Below are 27,885 nucleotides of genomic sequence, written 5' to 3' on the forward strand. Positions count from 1 at the left end.
CGTCCCCCCCCCCCCAGCCAGCCAGCCAGCCTAAGCTAACCCAAGGCCTTGGCGCCCTTCCAGCTGGAGAAGGGAGGGAAGCAGTCCTTAAAATAGCAAGCGCTGCCTGCCCGGGCGTCCCAGGCCCGAACAATGGGGCGCTGCGAAGGGGGTGGGGGTGCGCACTTGATTGACAGCCGGCTTGTTCTCCGAAGGCGCGGCGGCTTATATAGAGGCTGGAGGTGGGGAAGGCAGAGCTAGAGAGACAGAGACAAGCCGGGAGGGAGGCTGGGTGCGGGCGAGAGGGAGCCACAGAGCCAGGCGCAGCAGGAAGGCGGATCCCTGGATCTCCTGGCCAGGCGATCTCCTCCGGCCAGCCTCCTCTCTCTCTTTTTGGCTAGAGCTGCCAGCCTCCGCCTACCCCCCCCCCCCAGTTCCGGCCAAACTCCGCTCCCCTTCCCCGGCGCGCTTCGCTTTCCTCCGCCCTCCTCGCCGCGCTTTCCTCGGGGACTCCTCGCTCGGCGCTCCAGCCATGCACTGCCAAGCCGAAGCCCGGCTGGCTCCCCCGGGGCCGCTGAAAGCAGCCAGGCGGCGCTACAAGACTTTCATGATCGACGAGATCCTGTCCAAGGAGACGTGTGATTACTTCGAGAAGCTCTCGCTCTACTCCGTCTGCCCGGCGTCGCTCATCGTCCGGCCAAAACCCCTCCACTCCTGCTCCGGTAAGAACCGCTGCCGGGATTCGCCCTCGCCGCCTGCCAAGCGGACCCTTTGCTTTGCCCTCTCCAGGCGAAGGAAGTGGTAGAAAAGTTTGAGGAGGAAGGGGAAGCCTTCTTTGATGAGATTCACATTTATCACTCCTGTTGCTATTGGGGTTTACACCATTTTTACAACATATAATTAGCATATTATAAATTATAATTATATGTATTTTTACATATAAATTACATTTTTTCTTTATTTTTTTTAAAAAAAAGTATTTAAAAGGAAAACCAAACTTATCAATACATGAAGTGATAGATATAGCTCTATGTTGTAAACTGTCCTGTGATCTCTGGATGAACGAGTGGTATATAAAATTAATAAATAACAATAACTAAGAATTAAAGTTGACCTACCCCTTCCTCACCTGGGAGTAAGCCTTGCTGCATTCAATAGCTAGGATTGTGCTGGTGAGGACAGCACTGTGTACCAGAAAATAAATAATTGGAAGCTACTTTGAGCAACGCAAACCCCTTGGAAAGGTGGAATAAAGAACACTTGGAATAAAATAAATTAAATTCATGTTCAAAGTCAGTGAAACCTGCTTTGATATGTCCATAGCTGTCAACTTTTCCATTTTCTTGCGAGGAATCCTATATCGGAATAAGGGAATTTCCCTTTAAAAAAGGGAAACGTTGACAGCTATGGATATGTCCTGCTGGTGAGGAAGAAACAACATGTTGTGTCCACAACTTTTCCAAGCATGAGCAACCCCCACCCTTGAAAAATCAGCGCAATCGGTCAGATTGGAGTTAGGATAATTCCACCGGTTAGGGACTGGCAACTGGAGACCCCAGGCTGAATCTGGCCCTCTATGAAAAAGTGCCAATCACTTCCCTGACCCAACATGCTGTTGGTGACCCAGGTGTGTGGAGGGCCCAGTGGCTGGTGGGCAATAGGATTTACCGGCGGTTCATGGTGGAAGATGAGGATCGGGGCCTCACCACCATCTCCAAAGTTTCATAGAATCGCAGAATTGTAGAGTTGGAAGGGACCTTGAGGATCATCTAGTTCTAGTCCAACCCCCCCACAGTGCAGGAATACGCAGTTGTCCCATATGGGGATTGAACCTGCAACCTTGGCGTTATCAGCGCCATGCTCTAACCAACTGAGCCATGTAGTCCCATAGAATTCTTTCCAGAGCAGGGCCATATGACAATCCAATTATTTTGGAGAAGGCAATTTCTGAGTGGGCAAACACTCAATTCCAGTTTGAGTTTCTGTCCTCAAAGCAGAGAGCTGCTCTGTTGACACCTCCTGCTTATTCCAGTGGTGCCCTTGAAAAAAAGGGTTTCGTGACAGTGTGTGTGGTGGTGCCACTGTCACCACCAACAGTAAGGGTCTAAACCTCCCGTTCTGCCTCCCCTTAGCACACAGCTACCCTCTTGGTCTAGCAATGTCAGAAATGATGGTATTAATTTTGGGAAGCAGGTGGACTTTGCAAGCATGAACAAGGAGAGTGAGAATCTGCTCCAGTGCTCGTAGGAACATGCAGAGAGCTACCTTAGACCCAGCCAGATCACTGCTCCATCTAGATCAGTATTGTCTACACCGACAGGCAGTGGCTCTCTGGTTTTTCAGGCAGGAATTTTAACCCCCCCCCCCCAAAGTCCTTCCTGGAAATGCCAGTGTTTGAGCCTGGTACCTTCTGCATCCAGAACAGGTGTTCTACTTTTGCACTAAGGTCCTTTGTAATTATCAGGATTGGTTAAAATGCATTAGTTAGTTGTTTTGTTGTTTGGTTGTTTTTTTTTTTTGAAATTGCAAAGAAAAAAGTGGGAGAAAGATGGATTCCTCCTCTCCCCCAATTTCTTCATTTAAAGCTGAAAGGACATGAGGTTGATTTTAAGCCATGCTGATTATTGTGAGTGTGGAAATGGAATGCTGGCCGTGATTCTGGGTTAATCGGGAATAAAACGATGGTGGTCTGGATGCCTGTTTATGTGTATATCGGATGGAGCTTTCCGTTTGAGCTGAATAAGAGTGTAGATAAACTCTGAACTAGGAGGAGCTGATGAGTTTATCAGAAGAGTCCAATAGCTTTGCTCTGGCGTAGGCAAGGTGTGTTTCTCCCCCTCCACTAAACAGTTTCTTTTCTGGTTTTTAAACACTCTTTGGTAGAAACTGGATCTCTCTCCCCGCCAAACTCTTTATTTGTGTACGATTTGGAGAAAAGGACTCTTGCTGGGTTGTACTGACCCAGAAAGGTGCTTATTTCTATTCTGTGGGACTGCATATACTCTTCGCCTTCCAATTGAAGTTCAAGCATTTCTTTCCACTTGCTTCTCCTTGCTTGGCAGATAAGTTACGGTGCAATGAGTGGAGATAGATCAGGATGCCCTGAGTTCAAATTCTGGACCTCGTCTGGTAACCTTGGGCAAGTTGCTTTCTCTCATGCTAAATCTACTTTGTCTGTTTGTTGCGGGATAAAATAAGTAACGCTCAACTGGAGCTTTGGAGGAAGGATGGGAAAGCATGTACGAGGTGAGGAGTCCCATTGTCCTCCATGGTGTAATCTAATTACAAGACTATTGCTTCAGTCTATTTCCTTGTTAGGAAACAGGCTCAGATGCGATCCCTGGGCATTGACTTTTGGTAGAGAAGGTTCGTTGCAAAGTGTCTGTACGTGTTCTGTTCTTGTGGTTTCCACCTGCAATATCTTGTAAGTAGAATGGGCACTCCATGGATTAAAAATTGCCCCATAGAAATTCATCAATTATCTGTGCAAGCAGTGAACGGTAAAATTGCACTTGCAGATGGTTCTGGGTTGACAATCGGCATCAGAACCCAAATCCATGCTGGTGATGCACGAGTATGAAAATGCTTCAGTCATTCAGGATTTGTGAATTATATGAAATAAGGAACTGCAGAAGAGTTGATCAAAAATCTTTCAGACCCTTTTTTCGCCACAAAATATAAATCAAAATGTGCCTTGAGGAGTTTAACTTGGCTGAGACACCTGTGTCATTTTTTGATAAAGGGCTCTAGAAAGGAAGGAAGGAAGGGATTTTACTTGGAGTAAAACATACCTATCGCACAACCTACAGCCATTCCTCTGTGACTCGCCTGGAGTTTCCGCTGAAGTTAAGCACAGTTGCCCAATGAACGTGTGATGTGAGATAAGCTGTTGCTCATTGGATTCTCCCATAGGTATTGGGCACTTAGCTTCACCTGTGACAATGCTCCATTTGATGAAATTTAATAGGCTGGTGTATTTTCTCCCAGGGTGATAAACTTCCCCTGCCTTGCTTGGGATAAAACAACTGGATTTTTGATGTCCAACAAATCATTTTTATAATAATTAAAAGGAGACAAGTCAGTGGGCACCTATATCACCGTTTCAGATTTGATAGTCATATTATGCTTTCTTTTCTTTTCTTTTTTACAACTGAAATAATTAAGAAATTCTCATTGAAATCCAATAACCAAAGAAACAAGCGCCCTATAAGATGTCATGCACATCCGTAGTGCCACAGCTGTTATTAGTGGTATAAATGCAGAGAAACGGCACAATAATTGCATTAGAAACCATGGATCACTTCAACAACACATGTCTGTGAAAGCAAAGAAGGGGGTTATTTAGTTCAGTGGAATTAACTTTTGTTTTGTTTCAGGGGTACTATGAGATGGTATCTATTCTGGCATTACTTTAAATCCATCTCTGTGTCCCTCTGTTCGGTGCTGACAGCCTCCTAGACTTCAGTGCTAGGGATACAAACAGAGAAGACTTAGGCTGTGTATAAACCACTGTGTGCTCAGCATCCTGCATCTATCCCGTTGTTCCTTGGGAAATACTGCATTTTGATGCATTCCCCCCGCTCAACAGGCTTCTGTCTGAATTGAGAAAAAGAAGGACCTAGATGTGCTTTGAGACAGTAATGTGTATACAGCCTTAAATCATGCTGAACCCAGTGGGATGGACTTCTGAGTCAATGAGTTTAGGGTTAGACTTTAGAATGTCTTTCCATGACATCCCCACCATTTGGGAATAACCAGTTTCATTTGCCCAGATGTTTGAACGTCTTTATATCTCAGTCTGGAGTAAGAGAGTGCATACTATAAGCAGATTGTGTCATTAATTAAATTGTTAGAAAAGCGCCCAGAGGCTGAATCTCCCTCTCCCCTGACTTTCCAGAGCAACCCATACTTGGAGATTATCTGGGTACAGCATTATCTTGTCATTCGAATTTTCATATCAATTTCCTCTGAACTTTCCCTTTTTCACAAGCAGCGAGCCAAGAATTTTGGATTAAATAGGTACTTATTAAAGACCTGAAGGCAAGATTTCCCCTTTACGGTTTTGGCTCAAGTTTTTTTTTTCCTATAGAAAAGCCCGGAGAGAAAGGGAATCATTGCAAAAATGAAATTCCTTTTTAAAAAAGAAAAGAAAAGCTGCTGAAATTACATTTCCAGGCAAAAATCCCAAATCAACTTGTGAAAGCATCCTTAGACTTCAGGCACTGTTTTTAAATGAGCAATTCTGTATCATGTGAAAGATCATTCTGTGCAGAGGAGATTAGAAAAAGGGGAATAATTTCCGCCACTAGATTTAACTCTGTGTAAACTATCCTTCCCACAAACGTTCTACAGGAGCAGTATGAAACCAGACCCACGGAAACGATATCCATGCTTAATGCTATCACTTTCCCCTGGGGTTGAACTTAATTTGAAAAGATGCATTTTCATATTTTTAATTAGTTGCGTTGACTACCATGAAACTTTTTTATGATCATCCTGCCTTGGGGAGCAGTGTGGGGCTACTCACTGTAGTTTTCTGAGCATGTAGTAAACTTTGGTGACTCAGTGGCTGCTCACAGATGACTCTGTTACGAACATTTACACGCCTTATTTACCTGAATTCTAAATCTTTGCGTGTTTGAAAAGCAGTGAATCAGTAGTCTAGAAATTGTTCCAGTAGCCTCGGTTGTTTCCTGCAATTTGTTTGAATGCCATAGTATATAATTCTTGGTGTTGGCAAAATGTTAAGAATTTGGGTTGTTGGGTTGTTTTTTGCCAGGCTGGTTAAAACCAAAACCAAAACTCTACTATGATTAGTAGCAGTGCTATTATTTAGTACTGTGCCACTAATGTGTATGCTAATTGGCACTTCACAGCATAAGCAAAAGAGAGGTCTCTGCAGCAAGGGGGCTGCAATTAAATGGCCAAGAATGGTGGGGAAACCAGGGGAAGAGAAGACCGCCGTTGCAGTGGAGAATAAAGTTGGGGAGAAGGTGATTTAAGATTTTGCTAAAAGGTGGATTTTACGGAAGATAGAAATGAACCCATATAGCTTTTCAGGATAGATTTCTAGACACACACACACACACAAAAAAGGCAGTATCAATTTTTCTAAACCACAGTATGTCAAATTAGAAACTTCCCACGACTAAACTTTACAGTGGATGCTTGATTCGCACCACTGTTCATGGAAAGCAGAGATAAAACTGATCTGCAGATGAGGCTGATATATAGATATGGGTGATGTTAATAAGACTTTTTGTAACCAGAGCTCAGTTGCTGATTTAAACCTTGGCCTGAGTCACTGCTCCCAGTGTTTTCGTAAGCAGGAGAAGAGTCCAAATGGCAGTGTAAAAATTAGCGCAGTGCAAGACTTATTTAATTAAAAATTTATATTCCCATTTAAGAACAATGGGAAGAAAAAGAAAGCTGCATAATTTCCACAGCTCCAGCGTTTAAACTGCTTACTCAGATATCCTCCCGTCTCTGAAAGCTAGAAGATGAAGGAAGAAGGCATCATGTAACTCTGCCCAGGCGTGACCGCCCTTAATTGAAACCGTGTAAAGTTTGCCCAGATATTACAGCAAAGGCTGCTTCTAAAATGCTTGGAATAATAATCTTCATAATTAATCACTTCATCTTTGCAGCTGTGCAGCATGGCAGACCTTTCTCACATCGGGAGTCAAATCTCCGAGTATTTGTGTTGGCCGGCATGGCGACCATCTCTCCTTTTCATCTCGGAGCCACTTGGTTGGGAGGGTCAGAGACGTCTTCTTCAATCCTCTTGGCGGTCCCACTGAGACTGGAATGAGATAAGATGTCTGCAGACTTAAGCCTAAGAAGCAGAGCAATCTAACACAAGCCCCTTTATGAAAGAGTAGAAATCTTAAAAGCCCTGGGATCCTGGATGGCCAATTCTCTCAATTCCAACTCGGATCTCGCACAGGAGATTGGTATGAACGCGAAGGCATTTCAGCATTAATTTTAAACTGTGATGTCTTGACCTTGATTTACACAAACGCAGCCAAGTTTCTGGACCCATGGAATAGCAAAACATGCCAAAGCAAGCCTAGGCTGCATAGGAGAATATGAGAGGATGTCTCTTGCATTTCCAAAAGTGTCAGAAATCAAAGAAAAGAACTGGATTTGGGGGTCTGGGTTGAAGTAATCCCACTGAATCTAATAATCTGAGAGTTGTTGTTTTTATAAAAACAACAACAACAACAACAACAACAACAACAACCATATTCTTATCAAATTATATGAGAAAAATGTCAACACAGATTCTGTGTATCTTTGGTGAAATTGTAATATGATTCAGAAACACTAGGAACAAACTCTAGAGGTCATTGGTCAGACCTCAGGGGTCAATCTCATGATGGATCCTATGGCCATTTCACTTAGTAATGCTAATAACCTTTCTTTGAAGCCTGCTTTCGAATCTCTTATTAGTGGCAAGAGTTGTTTTCCCTAGGCAGGGAAAATTTCCAAGAGTTACAGCCACGATAGAATAGCTGATCAAAGCCTTAGAAACTGCACCAATGAACAAATTGACTGGCGATGCTTCAGTTTTATTAGCAGACAGGTGGGGAGTTTGTTGTTTGTTTTTCGTATTTATTGGAATGCACATTGCAATTTCAACGTACTGTATCTGGTTCAAATTGAACGACAACAATAAAAGAGGGAGAGTTTGATCTTGAACTTCTTGAAATGGGTCTGATGCCTGATGAAAACTTTTGTGTGTTTTGCATAAATTCTTTCCACAGCCCTTGATCAACAGCAGTGACATCGTCTCCCAAGAGAGCAACCTTAGGCAGGTTTACCCTGAGCACTAAGTCCCATTGTGTCCATTGGGGCTGACTTTCAAGGGCGTGTGGTAGGAGCGGCAGTGGAGTAACTTCACCATCAGAGAGTAAACATCGTTCTCTTACCCTGTGTGCAAAGAGTCCAAATGTTTCCAACACATCCTTTGCGTAATCACTTATGCTGTTCAGTAATTCTATTCAATGGTGTGGTAGTGGTGGCTCTTTAGATGATAATGTGTATCCTTCAAGATGTGGTCAGACAGTCAGCCTTGAATATGGGGGGTCATCTAGCTCATTTTGTGGAATGGGGCCTTCAGCACTTGCCCTCAAAGTCTTGCCCTTATGTGTACCAAATGTGCCACAACCTGGTGTAAAGTGGGCGTTTGTGGTCATGGCTGGTAGCTCTCTAGCACCTGGAGAAGGGAAGGGCCATAGCTCAGTGGTCTGCATGCAGAAGGTCCCAGCAGCATCTCCAGGTAGGACTGGGAGGGAGCCTGGTCTGAAATCCTGCAGAGCTACTGCCAGTCAGCAGAGACAATATTGAGCTAGATGGAACAAAGGTCTGGCTTGGTATAAGGCTGCTTTCATTTGTTTTAGACCAAAACATCTGGAGGGCATCAGGTTCACTAGCTTGTGATGGGCAAAATCCATGGATTTATGCCCTTCAGATCAATCAAATTTATTAACCCTGATTGCCTGTGGTTTAGGACTGGGTGTGAGTTCAAATGATCTAAACGACTGCTCCTATGACATGTGAAGCAACAGGTTAGGAGAAGAGAGAGAAATTTTAATAAGTGATCAGAACATGATTGCAAAACTTTGGAGAAACACAAAGGCCCTGTCTATTGACTATTGGCTAAGGAAGGCCTGGGACATTGTGGTATTGTATTGAATCATAACTTATAATTATGAAGAGGAAGAACTCAGGCAACACAGATCTTTCAAAACAACTGGTTGCCATTTATCCTGTATTGAAATCAGAAGAACACTGGTTATTAGGGATATCTGAAGTATGAGATGATTTGTTTTGGTTTTGTGAACAGAATTAAGCAATACAACGAAGTTGCCCAAAGGGAGCCCCAGAGCTATTCCGAATGTTGTCATACTCCATCTTCCAGCAGCTCCAGCTATCATGGCCAATAAGCAGTGATGATGGAAACTGCACACCAGTCACATCTGGGGGACTACGCGTTCCTCATCTCTGCTCTAGAGCCCCCCTTGGCCACCGTGTGTGCTAGCTCAGAATAAGCAAGCAAGCAAATTGTTGGTGTAAATGACCAGTTGCCTCAGAGCTGTGACTGTCTGCAGAATCTAAGTAACAGGACCATCAGACTTACCACTGTCCACCTTGCTGTTGGCTGCAAATGTCTATGCTTTCCTAGATCTGGATGATATGGTGCATCTCCATGGAATTACTGCATTTGGCAGAAGTCATGCCTCTTTGGGTTTATGGACTATCAGTCTGGAATCTTATGTATATTCAGCTTGGCCTTGCTTCCAAGTAAGCGCCCCATAGAATCAGTTGCTAAGTTGGTCAGGTTCAGTCCTGCAGGTAGACGGCTCTTTTTTATGCCTCTAATTTAAAGAGGCCCAGGGGCAGTCAACAGGGTTAATGCTCTGTGTATCAGGCAGCAGCATCTATGAGAGGTGGGAGAATGCAGAAACCTAGAAAAGGTTCTTAAGTTGTACAATAACAGCACGAGTGCTAGTTTTTTCTGAGCCTCATCCAGGCTTGTCACCTCTGGGTCAAATGCAGAGAGGAAGCAGATTTATGGTGCATTATAAAACCACCCAGTTGCTATATGGATGACCCCACAAGCACCATGTGGGATTCCATGTGGACAAGGTCAACCGAGTCCCGGCGTGGTAGATCTGGCTGGGTTTTAAATTTGATCTGGGACGCTCTTCAGAATCCGGGTGGAAACCGTTTCTGCTGGGAAATATTTAGCTGGACCCCTTTCCCCTTTTAATTGAACGGATACTGTTACGGCATTCCTGAGGGACTGCGCGGAACTGTGGGAAAGGAGGGAGAGAGGAATGGATACAGTGTGCTTGTATCAGAGTGTGGAGGAGCATGAGATCCCCTTCCACCTAGAGCTTATTATTATCTGAAGCGTAACAGCTGTATTAATCCTGTTAAATAAAGCAAACACAATGTTGTGGCTAATACCTTTTATCAGGCTCATTTACACCTGAGTCCAGCGAGGTCGCATCCTGTCAGTCATGCATTCAGCCAGGATTGGGTGGCCGACTACAGAGACATTTGCCCCCCCGGAGCTCCATCATGTGTCCGATAACAAACAGCCAGAAGGACAAATCAGATTTCTCTTTCCCTGGATTGCAACTTTGGCAAATGTAATAATATCAGTTCAATCCCAAACCTTTATTGTCATGCAGACAAAACTCTGAAAGGTTCCGTACCATAAAATCACTCTGCAAAATATGCATCTAACAATTGGAATACTGCTGTATAACATTCACGGATCCCCATTGTGTGTTGAAGGACTTGGCTACTATCTCCATCTTATCCCCATCCAGGTTAGACATCTGAAAGGCTACCTTACAGTCAAGCAGATGTAATATATTGACGTCATTGGAACAGATGAAACTGAGCACCCATGAGAATTCTCAGGCATATTTTGACCCACTTCAATGTCTGCTATGGTGAATATTCAGGTGTGGGGGGAAATGGTTGCATGGCTCCCACACAATGCTTAATCATCCTAAATCGCAGCTGTATACATTTTTATCCTTCTCTTGGTTCCTTTGTGCTGAAAGCCCATAATCCTCATAACTGATGAGTCTTTTACCTTTGTACCTTTTACCTTTGATAGGATCATAGAGGAAGGGACCCAAAGGGTAATCTAATCCAGCCCCCTGCAATCACAGCTGAAGAATCCCCAACAAATGGCCATCCAACCTCTGTTTGAAAACCTTATTGGATGTCCATATGAAAGAGGGGAGACTCAGCTTAGGATGTGATGCCATCATGCTGCTTCTCCCTCACCCAACATATGGGAAGAAGAAGTTCCCAGTGGGATGATTGCATACCATATGCATTATTATACCCAGGCATTAAGGGGAGAGAAGCCAAAGAGAAGCATTAAGGGGAGAGAAGGGGAGAGGCCGCCATTTTCCTTAACATTTTCCTTAACAACCCTGCGTCATTTGCCTTTCCATCCTAAGTTGCTGTTCACCTGCAAAATAAGATGCTGGTTCTATGCATGCCATACATTTAATGCACATTTAAATTGACATAGCTTTCCTCAAAGAATTCTGGATCTCCTCAGTAGCTGCTCCCAGGTTTTGGAACTTCCTCCCTAGAGAAGCTAGGCTGGCTCCCTCCTTCTGTCAGCAGGTGAAGACTCTCATTCCATCAGGCCTCTGGGAAACAATAGGTGGGTTTTGTTTTTTTAATAGTTCTGTGCTTTTTCATGACCTGAATTTTAATAGATTTCTTTTCATGCAGTTTTAATTCTATTAAATTATTTTTAAACGATTACCTTTTGCATTTCTTAATCTTTTTGTATTTTTGTAAGCCACCTTGAGTCCCAGTCTCTGGGAAAGGTGGGGTAATAATAATAATATAATATCTATAGTTTTCCTCCCCCACATAGGGAATTCCTGTCACCCTTAGTGAATTCCATTTCTTGGATTCTTTAGGGGAAGTTTTAAATGTGCTCTGAGCATGTGGCGTGGTTGTGACCCCAGGCAGAGGAGCACATGAAGAAATTTCTGCTTTGCAACAGGAGGGCCACAGCAGTCCTCCAAGACACCATGATCCTTAAAGCCAAAAGTCTTGCCATCCAGGCATGGACTGGGACTGATATTCTGTTTCTAAAACCTGACAGAACTGCTCGGTTTTTCTCGCCGTCTCCTCTGAGAAATGCAACGGAGCGGCTTCTGCAGCTCAGCTCTCTGTTGTACACCCTGTCCTATTTTCCACTCCTGTTCCTGGTTTTCTGGTGCTAAATTTAGCACCTTAATAAGTATGCACCAGTCTCAGTGCAGTGACCCTGAATAGATAACTCCCCGAAGTTGCCTGAATGGGTGTTTTGCATCTCGTCCCCTCCCTGCAATTGTCCCGTCTTCCTCCTCCACCTTTTATCAGGGCTTATAATCTTCTCCAGTTTTGTTGCTAATCTGATCTTGCACATGCCTGCCTATTATTTACTGTTCTTCACAAAGGTAAAAGACTCATCAGTTATGAGGATTATGGGCTTTCAGCACAAAGGAACCAAGAGAAGGATAAAAATGTATACAGCTGCGATTTAGGATGATTAAGCATTGTGTGGGAGCCATGCAACCATTTCCTTATTTATACTGCGGCAGGGGAACAAGCACAGATTTATTTTATTTCAATTAAATGTCATATGACCTCCAGGTGGTTTACAAAAATAACAAAACAATAAAGTTTTCAGTAAAAAACAACCCTTTAAAATGTTCAGAAAAATAACAATAAGCTAAAAACCAGATTGAAACACATGTCTGGATAGGCTTTGCCTAAACAAAAATGTTTAAAGTGGACACCAAAAAAGAGTGTAGTGAAGATGTCTGCCTGATGTCAAGTGGCAGGGAGTTCCAAAGTTGTTGCACAAAAAAAAAAAAAGATTTCTTACAGGTATGGAGCGAGTGTTGAGTGGCATCTGTAACCGTTGCCAGTTCCACTGATCAAAGCTGTTGAGTGGGCTCATACAGAGTAAGGGAATCTCGCAAGCAGATGTTAAGTGTGGCTAGGTTCTTCCCTTTCAGAAAACACTAGAACAATTGTAGTGAAAGAAGAACCATATGAGTGAGTCATTGAAAAGTCTATTTTAAAAGGTGCTGATAACTTGGTACTGTAAGATTCCATCCCATGCAGTATTAGAAATAATTTCCCCACCCTCAGATCCTAAATGAAGTTTCAACCAAATCCTGTCCTATGCTTGTTTACTTGGAAATCCACATAGATCACCTGGACTTCCTTCTTTAGCAAAGGTGAGGAGTGATGCAGGGGTGCCGAGATCTGTTAATTTCACTTTCTCTGTTCCTCGTTTTCCCACTCTCGAGTTCACTTTGACACATGCCTGCATCAGTTTGTAGTTGATTATTTCTTCAACACCTCCTCTTGAAATTTGCCAGCATTTCTTACCTGTCATTTATTTGGTGAGGGGTGCTCCCAGGTGGTCATTATTTTGGGGTGGGATTGAATCACACGCCAGCAAACTCAGTGATGGCTGATTGTGCAGCAAACCTGCTTCCCCAAAAGATTGCACATCTTGCGATAAGGAAAATGTGCTTGAACGTGTGGGCTTATACATGCTTGACACAACATCATCTAAACATGTCAGAATGAATGTTCAATAAGTAGTCAACATTGTCTAATCTCCCAGCAAGCGAACTTATTCAGTGAGATTTATCTTGTCTATGGCAATCAGTGGGACTTGGGAGTGTTCAGTGGGGATCATACCTATAGGCCTTAACAAAAATCTGTACTGTACTCTTGACTCCCTTTTGTTCAGAGTGGTACTGTACCACTTGGGGCATGAAAGCTGCTGGTTCAAGAGAAGGGTCCATGAAAGACGTTCCCTTTAATCTTCCAAGGACATATAACCAGTTGGGACAGAATTTGCAGGTGTATCCCAATTTAATAAGGCGCACACCTTATTAAAAATAACATGGTTGGGATGGGATTATCGGGTGCATGTCTAGAAGTTAACATCACCCAAGTTAGGATTCAATCTCCCTCCCTCCCTCCCTCCCTCCCTCCCTCCCTCTGTGTGTGTGTGTGTTGTGATTAATGTGGCCATTTGAAAGCTGGAAAAAAAACAACAGCTTTCAAATAAGGGTACCTGCAGACCCTCAGTATTTTGATGAAGAGATTCAAGGGCATACAGGAAATTTAGGTTTGTGCAGTTAACGTGGATCAAAACACTTTGCCACCCTTCAGCAACAAATCCACTTTTAAAAAAGAAATGCACGTTTGTGGTTTGGGAAGTGACAGGGAAAGTGTGGAATGAAGGGATGGTTACTGGGAAGACGTCTAAACATCCCGCAAGCAACTAGGGATGGATGCATTTTGTTGTATATCCTGCAAATAAATCAGAATACACGCACGGCGAAGACCGGATACAATCTCATCTCCACGAAAGCTTTGTGCAAGCAAATCAAGGTGGATGCTCAGTAATCTTAGGCTTCATTTTTTGCTGATATTCTCCTTCAAAGTTTTATTGGTGTTTTAGATTATTAAAGGGGAGGCTGTACAATATCTATAGAAACGAACTGTGGTTACATCCTGGGCATGGCAGCACTGCAAGTTATGCTCAGAATACTGTGGAAGAAATCTTTGAGGAAGGGTGTTTGGTTAACGAACCTTCTAAACCCTTTTGAAATGTTCCACAACTCAGTACATGGATGGCTATGTTGTCTATGGATTTTCCTTAAAATCATGACAAAGTGTTTAAACTGCCAAGATCCCATGTAGCATCTGGAGAAGAGTAACCAGTTTTTGCATCATTTTGCAGAGTCTGGATATGGGCTGTGTGGTTGGACAGTCTAGAGGAATCAGTGTGTGAGAGCAATTGCGTATCTACGGTGACCCGTTCTTACCTTGGTATGACAAGCGTTTGTTTTGAATTCATCTTTAGAGGGTCTTCATCTGAAGTGCAGGAGCTGTATGTAGGAGGCATGTGAAGTCCACAGTAAGAATGTTCATAATTTGTATCGGGGAAGGGTCATCGCTCAGTGGTAGAGCACCTGTTTTGCATGCATAGTGAAAACTTTCCATCGTGAAATTGTTACTGCCCAAAGCCTGAATTTCAGGTGCTTTCTGAGTGCCGGCATAACCTGATGCCGACGTTTCATTAAATGCTGAACGGCACTCAACGTCAGGTATCAAAAGCATCAAATAGCAATTAGCGCATCTTGCCAGCTCCCAAATACTAATTACCACTACATGCCAACAGTCAAGCAATATTGTTACCAAATGTGGAAAAAGAACACCGACTGCCCTCAACAGTCAGATATAAAAATTGCAGTATTAATAGATGTACAAGTAATTATGTTTCTGTTCCTCTAGTGCCTTAATTCCCCCCTCCCCCCTCCAATACTTACTAAGCGATGGCTCATTTCATGTAAAACTTTTGAACTTGTGAAATTGACCAAGAATTAGGAAAAACCCGTTTTGCTGTACCTATTGCATCCTTGGAGCAATAGGAGAGACAAGGAGGTGTGTGGGGGGATTAAGAAAAGGGCCTCTGTATTATAAGTGCCTCCAAATCCTCTGTTTGAAAACCTGTAATAAAGAAGGTTGTGCTTATGATTAATGAAAGCATTTGACATGTGCACATAGGATGATGTAATGGATCGGTGTAGAAACCATTTCTATTTCAGTAACTCATCGGGGCAGTCCTGGAAATGACATGCCGTTGTCTCTACAAGCTGTTTAGCTCCTGATTAAATTATTTAGCTGAAGAGGATCAGCACAGGGGCTGAAGCAACTGCGAACTCTTTTGTTCGAGCACCCGTAAAGTACGTAAATCAATATGTGGAGGCAGGCGGGAAGGAGCACCAGTCTGTTCACTCGTTTCAAAAGCACAGAATGGGGAACAAGACTTTGGAAAACTCAAAATACTAGATCCCCCCCCCCCCCAAAAAAAACAACTCCTGCCTCTTTGTGGTCATGAGAGCTCTGTTCAGTTTCAGACATTCTTAGGACACAGCAACACATTCATGAAGACACAGCTGGAATTACAGTTGCAAGTCATGCACCATCACTATTATTATTATTATTTATTATTACACTGGGCAACAATTTTTTACTTTTTGAATGTTGTCTAGATTTCTACAACTGATTTAGGGTATTTTTGCACTGCTGAATCAGGAAATGGCATCCGTTTCTCTCCATCAGGTCAGGTTTAATGTAAACTGAATGGTGGGCATTGATAAAGGTAAGTACACGTAAATTGCATGTTGCTTCACCATTTTTCAAACTTCAGGGCTTGAACTTCTGTTTCTTGGAACTCCTGGAATGCTCAGCGGCAGGGAGGTCTCTCTTCAGAGTCCAACAGTAGTCAGCCATCATGACTGTGTCCCAGCGACCCTGATACCTGGTCTCCATCTCTTTCATGTCCTGATGGAATCTCTCCCCCTGCTCGTCACTCATTGAACCCAGGTTCTCAGGAAACCGGTCCATATGTGAAAATAGGTAGTGCATCTTGACGCTCATGTTGCAGCCCAGGTTTCTGAAAGCAGTCAGTATGTTGTTGACAAGTTCTTGCATAGTTTCTGGCCTTATTGTAGCCAAGAAAGTTCTTCACTACCAGAACAAATGCCTTCCACGCTTCCAGTTCCACTTCGTTCATTGAGTTTCCGAACTCTGGATCTCTGATGAGCTGACGGATCTGAGGACCGTCAAAGGTGCCAGCTTTCAACTTCTCCATGGTCAATCCTGGAAAAGCCTGGCACAAGTAAGTGAAGCAGTCACCATCCTTGTCTAGAGCCTTGGTGAACTGCTTGATTAAGCCGAGCTTGATGTGCAGCGGTGGGAAGAGTATTCTGTCTTTGTCCACCAGAGGGTCGTTGATGACGTTCCTTTTTTTGCAAGGCACCAATTCCTCCCGCACAGGCCAGTCCTTCTTCGTGTAATGCTGAGCACGGTCCCTACTATCCCACATGCACAGAAAACATGTGTACTTGGTGAAGCCAGACTGTTGTCCCAACAAAAAGTTCACCATCTTCAGGTCAACACAAATAGACCACTTATGCTGATCATAACCAATTTTCTCCAGCACATACTTCACCGCTTCATAGTTCTCCTTCAGTGTACTCGAGTGAGCCGGGGTATAGAGGCAAACTGGTTGCCGTTGTGTAGCAGAACACATTTCAGTGATTGCTTGCTGCTGTCAATGAACAGTCTCCAATCTTTGGGTTCGTACTGTGGCACTCCAAGCTTGAGCAGAAGCTGTGCAATATCTGCACAGTACACCAAGTCCTTCTCTTCCGAGAAAAAACGGAGGTACACTTGATGCCTGTTGCGGAAGAAGCTGATGCGAGCACTGTCAGAGAGGAGGTTTTTTCCCTTCAATCTGGATGCCAACAGTTCGGCAGAGTCCTTTGACAAGCTGAGGTTGTGAACTAGATCATTCAACTCCTTTTGGGAAAATGAATGTGGAGCATCATCTTCAAGAACCACTTCTTCTTCTTCATGTCCTTCAACACTGGAGGCATCTTCGTCACTAATGTCAGGAAGTTCTCCGAAGATAGGCACTGGAATTTCATCACAATGAGCTACAGGACGACGTGCTGACTGAAGATCAGGATACTTTGTGGGTCGGCTGCCCCATTAACTTAGTTTTGATCCCCCAACTTTATGCTTTGCCACACCAATTTATGGAAGATTTCGAGGTTTTATGACTTCAAACTGATCCCTTTTCGACATAATCACCCAGAACTATCGGACCTGAATACTTCTTGTCATTAAAATAATCATTTCCAATCAAAACAATTATTCGACATGGCATTTTACCCCCACCAACTTCTAAAATGCTCCACACAAGCGTACATGTGAACAAAAACGTAAAAAAATGACATGTGGCCATAGCTCAAAAACTTGACCTGATTGAGCAAAACCAAAGTGATTTTTGGATTCAGCGCATCAGATTCGTCCTAAATCAACTGAAAAAATGCAGACAACAAATTTGTTGTTGACCAGTGTTATCTATGAATCACTTTTGATGAGGCATTCCAAAATGGTTTTCAATACAATAAAAACAAATATAAAACAATTGCATATATAAAAAGTTAGTGCAATTGCACATGTAAAGGCAATTCTACTACTACTACTACTACTACTACTACTACTACTACTATTACAACTACTACTAATACAAAAACAGTATAAAGCACCCAGGACAAAGATCTCCATTGAGAAGGCTTGCTGAAATGGGAACATCTCCAGCAGGCACTGATGTTCCTTTGCATGCTACATTGATGCTCCTTGCAACATGGATGCTTGACTTCCATTGCATTCTCTCAGGAAAGCCCATGTCTATGTGCAGAAAGAGGAATCTAATGCATGGGTTTCAGAGGCAGGGCTTGCCACTGTGCTTCTCAGTCCCCTTCCCCCCACACACTTATCACAGCGCTTTAAGGATGTCTGCTTTCATGAGCATTAAAAACCCAAGATCACATTGTTGCTTGAGGTAGGCAATCACCCCACCGCTCCACACACATACAAACACACAAACACACACCCCTTGTTCCATGCACTGGAGCCAATTGGTCTAGTTGGCTGTTGACTCTTGCTTCAGCACTGGCGGCGGGACAGCATTCTCCACCACACCTGAGGGCAGCAGGCGAGTTAGAGCCACAGGGCAGGACAGGTATCCCACAGCCCTGCCCTTCAACCCCTCGCTGCTGTCGCCCAACGCGGCACCTGCCATCTGAGGCAGTTGCCTCACCCTGCCTAATGGTAGGGAACACCCTGGGAAGGATAAACACAGCTGGGAGGGCAAGTGTTTCCAAAAAGGAAAAAACAAACAAACCTATACTTGGTCAAAGTAGTGTATATTATATTGCTTCTACGTATATTGTATGGTTTCTTTTTCTATTTTATAACCTTTACTGAAAAATAAAAAAGTTCAAAATTACAAGTGCACAGGGTAAGATAAGACACAAAAAAGATGAAGAAACAAGAAATACTACTCATGTAGAAAACAAATCAGAAAAAAACTGGGCGCATTACAAAAAAGGGGGGGACTTGTTATTGTCGTTAAGCAGACCTTAATCTAATATGATATTTATAAACATTAATTAGATGAATTCCTTCTATATTGTATGTTTATGTTGCAAACTGCCCTGAGATATGTGGCTAAAGGGCAGTATTCACATTTAATAAGTAATATATAATGACGTTATGCAGTTGCCCTCACTGAAGATGTTCCCAGGGAAGGCCTACGAAATACTGAGGGGTGGCTGGGTCCTCCATTGCTTCAGCCGATGTTAAGTGGTACATGGAGCAGATTCATCACCGCAACTAAGAATGAGCAAGGAATCCATGCAGTCAATGAATGGGGACTAGCAGCCTACAGGATAACAAGGCCTTCTTGTTCATTATTGCCTTGCATCTGAGAAATTAGGGTTGCCATATTTCAGAAAGTAAAAACCAAGACACCCCAAACGTTGAGCTTTCTTTTAGGAAGACTGCCTGGTCCCGTCCCCCCTGGACATCAATTCCTCCTTTGAAATGCTGGTAATGTCCAGGAAAATCTGGACACATGGCAGCCTCAGAGAAATGGTTTTTAAATTTATTTAAAGGGTGGCAGCTGGGCTATCCTCAGGCCAATCTCTTGTGACGCCCATGTGCAGGAAGCACTGCCGCCTTCGTTTTGTACACAGGGGACAGCTTGCTAAACAAGGAACTTTAGTCACCCTGATCCACAAATCATTTAAAATGGATCTAGACCCCGTGAAAATGCCAGGCTTCCATGTCAGCTCTCCCTTGCCTTAGCTGCATGTCTTTGAGCCAAGTTCTTCCATTTCTCTGGCTCAGAAGAAATTTACTAATTATTTATTTACTTTTTTGCATTGCTAGCCCGTCTTTTCCTGCAAGGAGCTCAAGTTGGCTTACGCGGGTCTTCCCACATCTCTTTTAATCCCCATGACAACCCTGAGAGGTGGGTTAGGCTGAGAGGCAGGGACTGTCCCCCTACCACTCAGTGAGCTGTTTTATGGCCCAGTGGGAGATTTGAACCTTGGTCTCTCCCAGGTCCTAGTCTGACTCCCTAACCACTGCACCACAGTGGGTGGAACTGCCTCTCCTCTATTGCAACAAATACCTTGGTGATGATTTACCTACCCCACTTCTATCATATCTTTTGGATCAAGGATGCCTTGCCTACCTGGCAGTTCATAAGATATAATCATTAGGATTGTCAGCCAGCTTATTACAGTGTGATTCTGTGCATGCCTACTTACAAGTAAACCCCACTGAGCTCACTGGGAATGACTCTGAGCCATGTTGAAGGCTGTAGGCCTATATATGTTATTCAGTTGGCTGCCATCATGGCATACTCTCCAACATTTCTCCATTGAAAATAGGGACTTCCTGTTCCATTATAATTATAATTATTTATACTTGCCCATATAACTGGATTGCCCCAGTCACGCTGGGTGGCTTCCAACATATATAAAACCATAATAAAACATTAAACATTAAAAAAACCTTCCCTATACAGGGCTGCCTTTTGATGTCGTCTAAAGGTTGTATATTTATTTATCTGCTTGGTTTGGATGGGTCGCATAACTCCATACCCTCCAACATTTCTCCTAAGGAACAGCAGGACGTTCTGGGATGAAATCAAACCGGGACAGCTTCTGTATATCTGGGACTGTCCCTGGAAAATAGGGACACTTGGAGGAGCTGTCATAGCCATGCCTACTCAGAAGTAAGTGCCATTGGATTCAATTATTAATGCAGTTCAGCTAAGGCCAAGATAGACTTCTAACAGGTGGCAATAGATAAGAACCAAGTGGGCCTCAGGTGAGAAAGCATAGGAGAGCACTGGGCTTATTACAGTTAAAGCCCGGCATCAGGGCGAGGGCCACTTAGTTCCTGGAAATGATGACTCTTGGAGCAAGGCTCATGAGATGTCTTGACTTGCAGCGCCTGGGATGCTCACCTCACCAGGACGTAGAGTTTTAACGGCCAACACCAATGCCTACCAACAATATTTTAGCTGGCAAGCGGCATAAGTACAGTGGTACCTCAGGTTACACACGCTTCAGGTTACATACGCTTCAGGTTACAGACTCCGCTAACCCAGAAGTAGTACCTCGGGTTAAGAACTTTGCTTCAGGATGAGAACAGAAATTGTGCTCCGGCGGCGCGGCGGCAGCAGGAGGCCCCATTAGCTAAAGTGGTGCTTCAGGTTAAGAACAGTTTCAGGTTAAGAACAGACCTCCAGAACAAATTAAGTACTTAACCCGAGGTACCACTGTACAGAGATTTAAAGCACTGCTTGAACCACTGTGCTCCACTACCCCTGACCTGATTGGGCCTGATCTCCACCCTTATCTCTGGATATACAAACTCAATAAATAAATAAACTAGGGAGGTGTGCATGGGAAGTGTCCAGCCAAACCTGAAATGAAAGCAGAGCACTGACTCCTGATACAGGAAGGAGGAATATATTTCCTGGAATAACACCTTCTCTAGGGCTTGCTGGCTGGCATTTCTGAATCTTCCTCCAGTCAGAAAGGGATTCAAGGCAGCTGCCTCTGCGACTGAGTCACGTCGTGCCCTAGATCTCTTGAGGACTTTATATTATTTTAGCAGGTGGAAGAGCCAGAAATTGTCAGCTATGCACTGGGCCATTCTGAAACCAGTCTGGTGCCTGACTGGGGAGATCCAAACATCCAACGCCCACCCCTGTTAACCCAGAACAGCCTCCCTAGCCAGGATTATTATTTATTTATTATAAGTTTCTATTATTCGGTTTATAGTCCTCTTCATGCTAGGATAGGCTTCTAAGTGGGTTACAGTCATAAAAAAATGAAGGGCGCAAAGAATAAAATATAAACATCCATGGAAAAAAGGTGAGGTTCCAACAAAGGAAGAATGGCTTTTGAAAATGATGCTGAACTGGCAAGATAAACAGCAAATATTAGAGACCAAAACGACGAAAAGATTATTTGAGGACTGGAGGCCTTTTATTGAATATTTAAAGAAATACTGTAGCAAGATGAAAACAGCGGCAAGACTTGAAATATGAGCCACAGCGTTAATTATCAAGATAAATGGGTTTAAATGGATGTATTGAATAGAGAAATATGCAGCATTCAAAGGTAAATATGGAAACCATGGAAGGGGAGGGTGGGAAGTCGATAAAATAATTTACGGTCTATGTTAAAATTTGTAAAGTTTTTATTGTGAAAATCAATAAATAAGATTATTACACACACACACAATTAAAATGCTGTAGTAACAAAACAGCCCTGTTAAAGCAGTACAGTAATTAAAACAAGAGACTCGGGTCAAGAGATCATGGGAATGTCTTCAAAAGCTAGGTAGGGCAAGGAATCTTCTCAAGGGCCGATTCCCTCCTGGGCAACCTTCCGAGGGCCATTTGCCAGCAATGTGTGGGTCCAGAGGCAAAAGTGGGAGGAGCAACACATGCAGATTTTACCTTTGTACAGCAGGCTAGGTTGTAAACTCACTCACACCCCCTTCCCGACCCTTCATTCCAGGAAACAAGAGTCGCGATCAGAGTTCAAGGACGTATCCTGTCTCGGCAAAACTGGTTGGGGTGTGAAGCTAAACCAGCGAGGGGGTATGGTCTGGGGAGAGTACTGGGGGCTAGATTTAGGGGCTTAGAGGGCCGCATTGTCATATTGGCCTGAGGTTCCTGCACCCCTACCTTAAGCTACAGATGAATCAAGCTAAAAGTCAACTGGTTAATCAAGCCAAAAATTATTGACTCTAATTTAAGTCCCACTGCGTGAGGAGCAGTAGGATAAGTGCCGAAGCGAGAGGCAAACAGTTTGGCAGGAGGTCAATCTCTTCAACTTGTGGCTTAGTTAGGAGCAGGGTATGTGCCTCTTTGATGCCATCTCCGGGTCCCTGTCCCGTCTGCCTTGGCAAGCTCAGCAGTTAGCAATGCTTTTTATTTTATTGGGGTGGTGTGTATACCGTTCCCTCCTCATTACCCAGCCGTGAGAGATTTGACTGAGCTAATTGACAAAAACAAAGGTTTGGCCGGCCGGCCAAAATTCCATCATGTGTCATTATGCATCCTTCTAAATTGCATTGTTTGTGGAGCTGTTCTGCAAAACGGGCCACTGGGTTTATTTTTGTCCCCCAGAGCTGGGTGCGGAGGGAAGAGAAGGGTCTTCTTCCTATTGTGGCAGGTCTGAGATCAAAGAATTAAAATAACACAGCTCAGGACATTCAAGGGTGCTTTGAGGAGGGGAATCACTTTGCATTGGGCTGTGGAGATATCACCAGCAGATCATGGGCAACAAGATCTTTTTACTTAGTGGGTTTGCCCCGGAAAGGGTGAATCTGAATTAAACGGGAGTGGGAATATGGGCTGACATTTTGATGGCAACCTTGCAGTGAGTAGGGTAGCATTTTTAGGCTCCTGAACTTCCTAAGTGAACTAATTTAATGGCTGACTTTTCGAGGCTTCTAGCCGTAGCTCTCATGGATGAGCTGGTTAATGTCCCAACAAATCTGGAATTCTCCGCAGAGTTTCCTTACTATGCTTGGAAAGCTTGTGTCTGAATGCTTTCTAATTCTAGATTCCTAAAAAAAAGTTTTTTAATAGAACGTAAGAGAAAGGAACATGACTGGGGGAAAGTGTTATTTGCTATGAATTCTCTTAATGCTGCCATCTTCACTATACAGCTAAAGCAGTATAATAGTATTGCAGAGTTGGAAGGGTCTGTGAGGGTCTTCTAGTCCAAATCCCTGCAATGCAGGAATCTTCTGCCCCATATGGGGCTCAGACCCATGACTCTGAGATAAGAGTCTCATGCTCTACCAAATGAGCCATCCCAGGACTGGGCCATGGCTTCACCAAAGAATCCTGGGAACCCTAGTTTGTCAAAGGTGCTGAGAGTTGTCGGAAGACCTCCTTATTCCAATTTGCAGAGTTACAATGTCCAGAGTTCCCTGGGAGGAGGGGTTGGATAGTAAACTGCTTTCCTGCTTATGTTCTTTTAAGATGTAGCAGCTAGACTGGTGACTGGGAGCGGCCGCCGAGACCACATAACACTGGTCTTGAAAGATCTACACTGGCTCCCAGTACGTTTCCAAGCACAATTCAGAGTGTTGGTGCTGACCTTTAAAGCCTTAAACGGCCTCGGTCCAGTATACCTGAAGGAGCATCTCCACCTCCATCGTTCAGCCCGGACACTGAGGTCCAGCTCTGAGGCCCTTCTAGCGGTTCCCTCACTGCGAGAAGTCAAGTTACAGGGAACCAGGCAGAGGGCCTTTTCGGTAGTGGCACCCACCCTGTGGAACACCCTCCCACCAGATGTCAAAGAGAAGAACAACTACCAGACTTTTAGAAGACATCTGAAGGCAGCCCTGTTTAGGGATGCTTTTAATGTTTAACAGACCACTGTATTTTAATATTTTGTTGGAAGCCACCCAAAGTGGATGGGGAAACCCTGCCAGATGGGTGGGGTATAAATAATAAATTATTATTATTAGTCTTTAAACTGGACCTGGACTGGGCAGTCCTTCAAGCAGAGACTGTCCTCTGTAAAGTAGGACACATGGCCACTATATTTAACAGTTGGTTTTTAGTTCTCCCCTCATACCCCATTTTCTTTCTTTTATAGTACTTCAGGGAGGTACCTCAGTGGTAGAACATCTGCTTTGCATGCAGAAGGTCCCAGGATCAATCCCTGACATTTTTGTATGCAATTGTTGTCTAATATACACAATTTTGCAAAGCATTTTCCCCAATGCAATGCGTTTTGCTTGTTATTGTCACTAATACAGGCATTGAGAAGCCTTGTCCCAGTCTGTGCAATTTTGCACACCCTGCTTTGCTGGAGAACTGCATTGCAAAATTCAGAGAAGTTTGAATTGTTTCAATCCACTTTTTTAAAGTGTGAATTGAGCAGGTTTGCCTTCGGCTGTGAACTGAATCAGTCTTCTCCCCCCTCTCCCAATCCATGCTTGCTTCCTGCGTGGCACTTCTCTGAGAAAGTGTATCTCCTTGTAAGACAAATGCATTTCCTGAAAGTCAGCGATCTCAGAGGGACAGCAGTTCTTGGTTTGCAAACAATTAATTTCACTCTCCATCCTTCTGTGTCACTCATCAAATGTTTTTTACACGTTGGGAGCAGGAAAAAGGCAGTGGCATTTGCAGCGAACATTTTCTTGGCACCGGCCACAAGGGTGGGCTTGTGAAACCTGAAGCGCCCTTTGTGTAAGCTCTGAGTCAGCCGCCCGGAATTCATGTTTGCTTATGGATGTTGCGATAATTAACAGAGCGGGAAGCCAGCGACTGATTGATTGATTTATATTTAGGTGTGCGTTCACACAAACACAGAGCGTTAATAAAGCGCCTCTTGGAATGCAGAGATGGGTTGGAGAGTCTGATCTCACACATGTTTACTTGGAAATTCATTAAGTGTGCGTAGAATTTGAACTCGTAGCCGGTGCCTCCTTTTTCCTGGATAGTTTGTGGAGTTGCTGCTGAGAAGCCCATCGACAGAACATCCGCTGTTGTGCAGGAGGTACCAGATTCAATGCCCAGCATCTCTGCATAGGGCTGTTAGACTCTTACCCCACAACCATGGAGAGGTGCTGCCGGTCTGAGTAGACAGTACTGAGTTAGATGGGAGGATGGTCTGATTGTGTGATAACGAGGCTTCCTGGGTTCCTATTTCACATCTCAAAATTGAATCCAGATACCAACCTGCCTGCCTTTGCCGTTGATGGTTCCAGTTTGCTTGTCACCAAAGCTGGTGAGGGTCTAATGGTGGAGGCACATTAAGTCAGCTGAGCATTGCAACAAGGATGCAGCCCTGGAGGGCTGCACTGAGCCTTTGGACCTGTGCAGGATGAGCCCCTGACCAGGGCTGATGCATGAACCCTACATGCTGTGGGTGGAGTTTGGATGGGGACTTGTTAAACCGGGGTTATAAATTGCTTTTGCATAAAGGATTATGGGCAGGTCTCCAGGGTTGCCTTTATTAAACCCTTTTGCATTTCCAAAGCTTGCAGGTCGTCACATATTTTTGGAGCTAATTAGTTACTGTCAGGGCATTTATCTTGAAGTTGTAAACAGCAGTGCGGAGAACTGTCATCATCGTAAAGTGTTAATTATCCCCCTGATTAGTTTTTACTAAAACTTCCCAGGGCCTTCGGGCATGGGAGCTTTGAATTCAGTCAAATTTATTAATTACGGTGATTATGTCTGAATTATACTGCCGCGTTGAGAGGTGGCTAATAAGAGAGGGCTCCGATACCACTCATCGCAGAGGAACCAAACAGAGGGGGAAAGTTTTAGATTAATGAGAATCATGGAATTTGAAGAACAGGGAACATAGAGGGCAATTCTATTTCACCCTTTAGCCAAAACGCTGTCCAAGCTGCTTACAAAAGACTTGCAACCCAAAAAGACACGCAGGGGAAAAGGAAGACAAAGCAAGCTCAATCTCAGGCTGTACTACTCATTTTGGCACTTCCTGAAAACATCTTTGTTTAGACAAGTCTACCCAGACATTTAGAAAGTTGATGAAAGTTTTAATCTGTTTTTTATTATTTTTGGTCTATTGTTATTTTAATTTTTCAAAGGCTTTACATTATGATTGTTAATTTTTCTTAGTGATAGCTTTATTGTTTTATCTTTTTTTGTAAATAGCTTTCAGGTTCATTTGGTTTTTTTTTTAATGGTTAAGCAGCTTATAAATTTTGTGAAGTAAATAAAATTAATAAGTTCTTAGTTACAGTTCTGACGGTGCAGTTAGGAGGAGGAGGAGCTCCTCACCGATACCAGTGGAGGTTTTCTGTCAATGAAGAGAAAGCATTCTTCACACTGAACAGATCTAAGAGCAGATCTGGGTGACAATTTGTAGCCCAGAAGGACAGGGCAACTCTTGCCATGCAGTTCTTCCCTTGGATAGCTGACTTAGAAGCCACAGTGACCAGAAGTTCAGTTCCATATCTAGAAGCTGAAAATGCACCCTGGAGGGGGGGGGATGAACTCAGAACTGGCTCCTCCCACCCTTAATTGTTAGCACTTGATCAATATAATTGTCAAGTGAAATTATGATAATTCGGACAGCTTAGCTGAGCAATTTAAAGTCGTGCCGTCAGCAGGCTGGAAGCACAAAGGAGTGACCCAAAACACCGTATTTTTCGCTCTATAAGAAGCACATTTTCCCCTCCAAAAATTAAGGGGAAATGTGTGTGCGTCTTATGGAGCGAATGCAGGCTCCTTGGCTTCAGCGATAGCAACGCGAAGCCTCCGAAGCGCAGTGGGAGTGCTCCCGCCGTGCTCCGGAGGCTTCGGGTTGCCTTCACTGAAGCCAAGATACCTGCATTCGCTCCATAAGACTCTCCAGATAGCCGCCTGAAGCCTCCGGAGCGTGGCGGGAGCTCCTGCTGCGCTCTGGAGGCTTTGGGTTGCCTTCACTGAAGCCTGGAGAGCAAGAAGGGTCAGTGCGCACTGACCCCTCTCACTCTCCAGGCTTCAAAGATAGCTGCCTGAAGCCTCTGGAGCATGGTGGGAGCTCCCGCCGCGCTCCGGAGGCTTCGGGTTCCTTTCGCTGAAGGGTAGGTGCCCGTTCAGCTAAGGCGCAGCGCCCCTTCAGCTAAGCAGGAGGAGAAATGGAAGGGGCTCCGTTTCTCCTGCCGCTTCGCTGAAGGGGCGCTGCGCAGAGAGGGGGAGAATTTTTTTTCTTGTTCTCCCCCTCTAAAACGAGGTGCGTCCTATGATCGGGTGCGTCCTATAGAGCAAAAAATATGGTAGTTTCTGCCCTCTCCTCTGATTTGCAGTTTCTCTTCCAAGGATGGGTGCAAAGGCATCTTCTGGGGCAAGCCTGTGCCCCATTTGTTCAGCTTGTCCACAGGCTCAGTGTGTCACAAACGGACGGTTGAAGGAGCTGAGTATGAGGGGACTGAGAGGAGATATGATAGCCATCTTCAAATATCTTAAGGCAGGGGTCAGCAACCTTTTTCAGCCGGGGCCGGTCCACCCTCCCTCAGACCATGTGGTGGGCTGCACTACACAGTGGTACCTCTGGTTGCGAACGGAATCCGTTCCAGAGACCTGTTCGCAACATGAAAAGAGCGCAACCTGCAGTGGTGCGTCTGTACACGCCCTGGTTGTGATTTGCCGCCTCTGCGCATGACGTCATTTTGTGCTTCTGCGCATGTGCGAGCGGCAGAACCCAGAAGTAACCCTTTCCGGTACTTCCGGGTCGTCGCATGACGTAACCTAAAAGGACGTAACATGAAGCAAACATAACATGAGGTATGACTGTATTTTGAAAACAAAAATGAACGAATTCCTATGCCCCACAAATAACCCAGAGATGCATTTTAAATAAAAGGACACATTCTACTCATGGAAAAACAGGCTGATTCCTGGACCGTCTG

The 27,885-nt window shown here is 44.2% G+C and overlaps 1 protein-coding gene across 2 annotated transcripts in view; it reads left to right on the top strand.

Annotated features, from left to right (window-relative positions):
• The first annotated feature begins 214 nt into the window (after nt 1–214).
• The window catches only part of BARX2 (BARX homeobox 2), a 45,712-nt gene continuing 18,041 nt past the window's right edge, over nt 215–27,885 (top strand). Inside the window, exon 1 of one of the 2 annotated variants that reach the window (XM_080983697.1) lies at nt 215–701. In XM_080983697.1, coding sequence (XP_080839823.1) covers nt 512–701 — 190 coding nt within the window. In that variant the 5' untranslated portion in view covers nt 215–511. Of the gene's footprint in view, nt 702–6,871; nt 6,933–27,885 lie in introns of those variants that run through there. The other variant, XM_080983698.1, reaches the window with a different exon arrangement.

The sequence above is a fragment of the Podarcis pityusensis genome (genome assembly GCF_964106645.2).
Source record: "Podarcis pityusensis genome assembly, chromosome: 15".
Lineage (NCBI taxonomy): Eukaryota > Metazoa > Chordata > Lepidosauria > Squamata > Lacertidae > Podarcis > Podarcis pityusensis.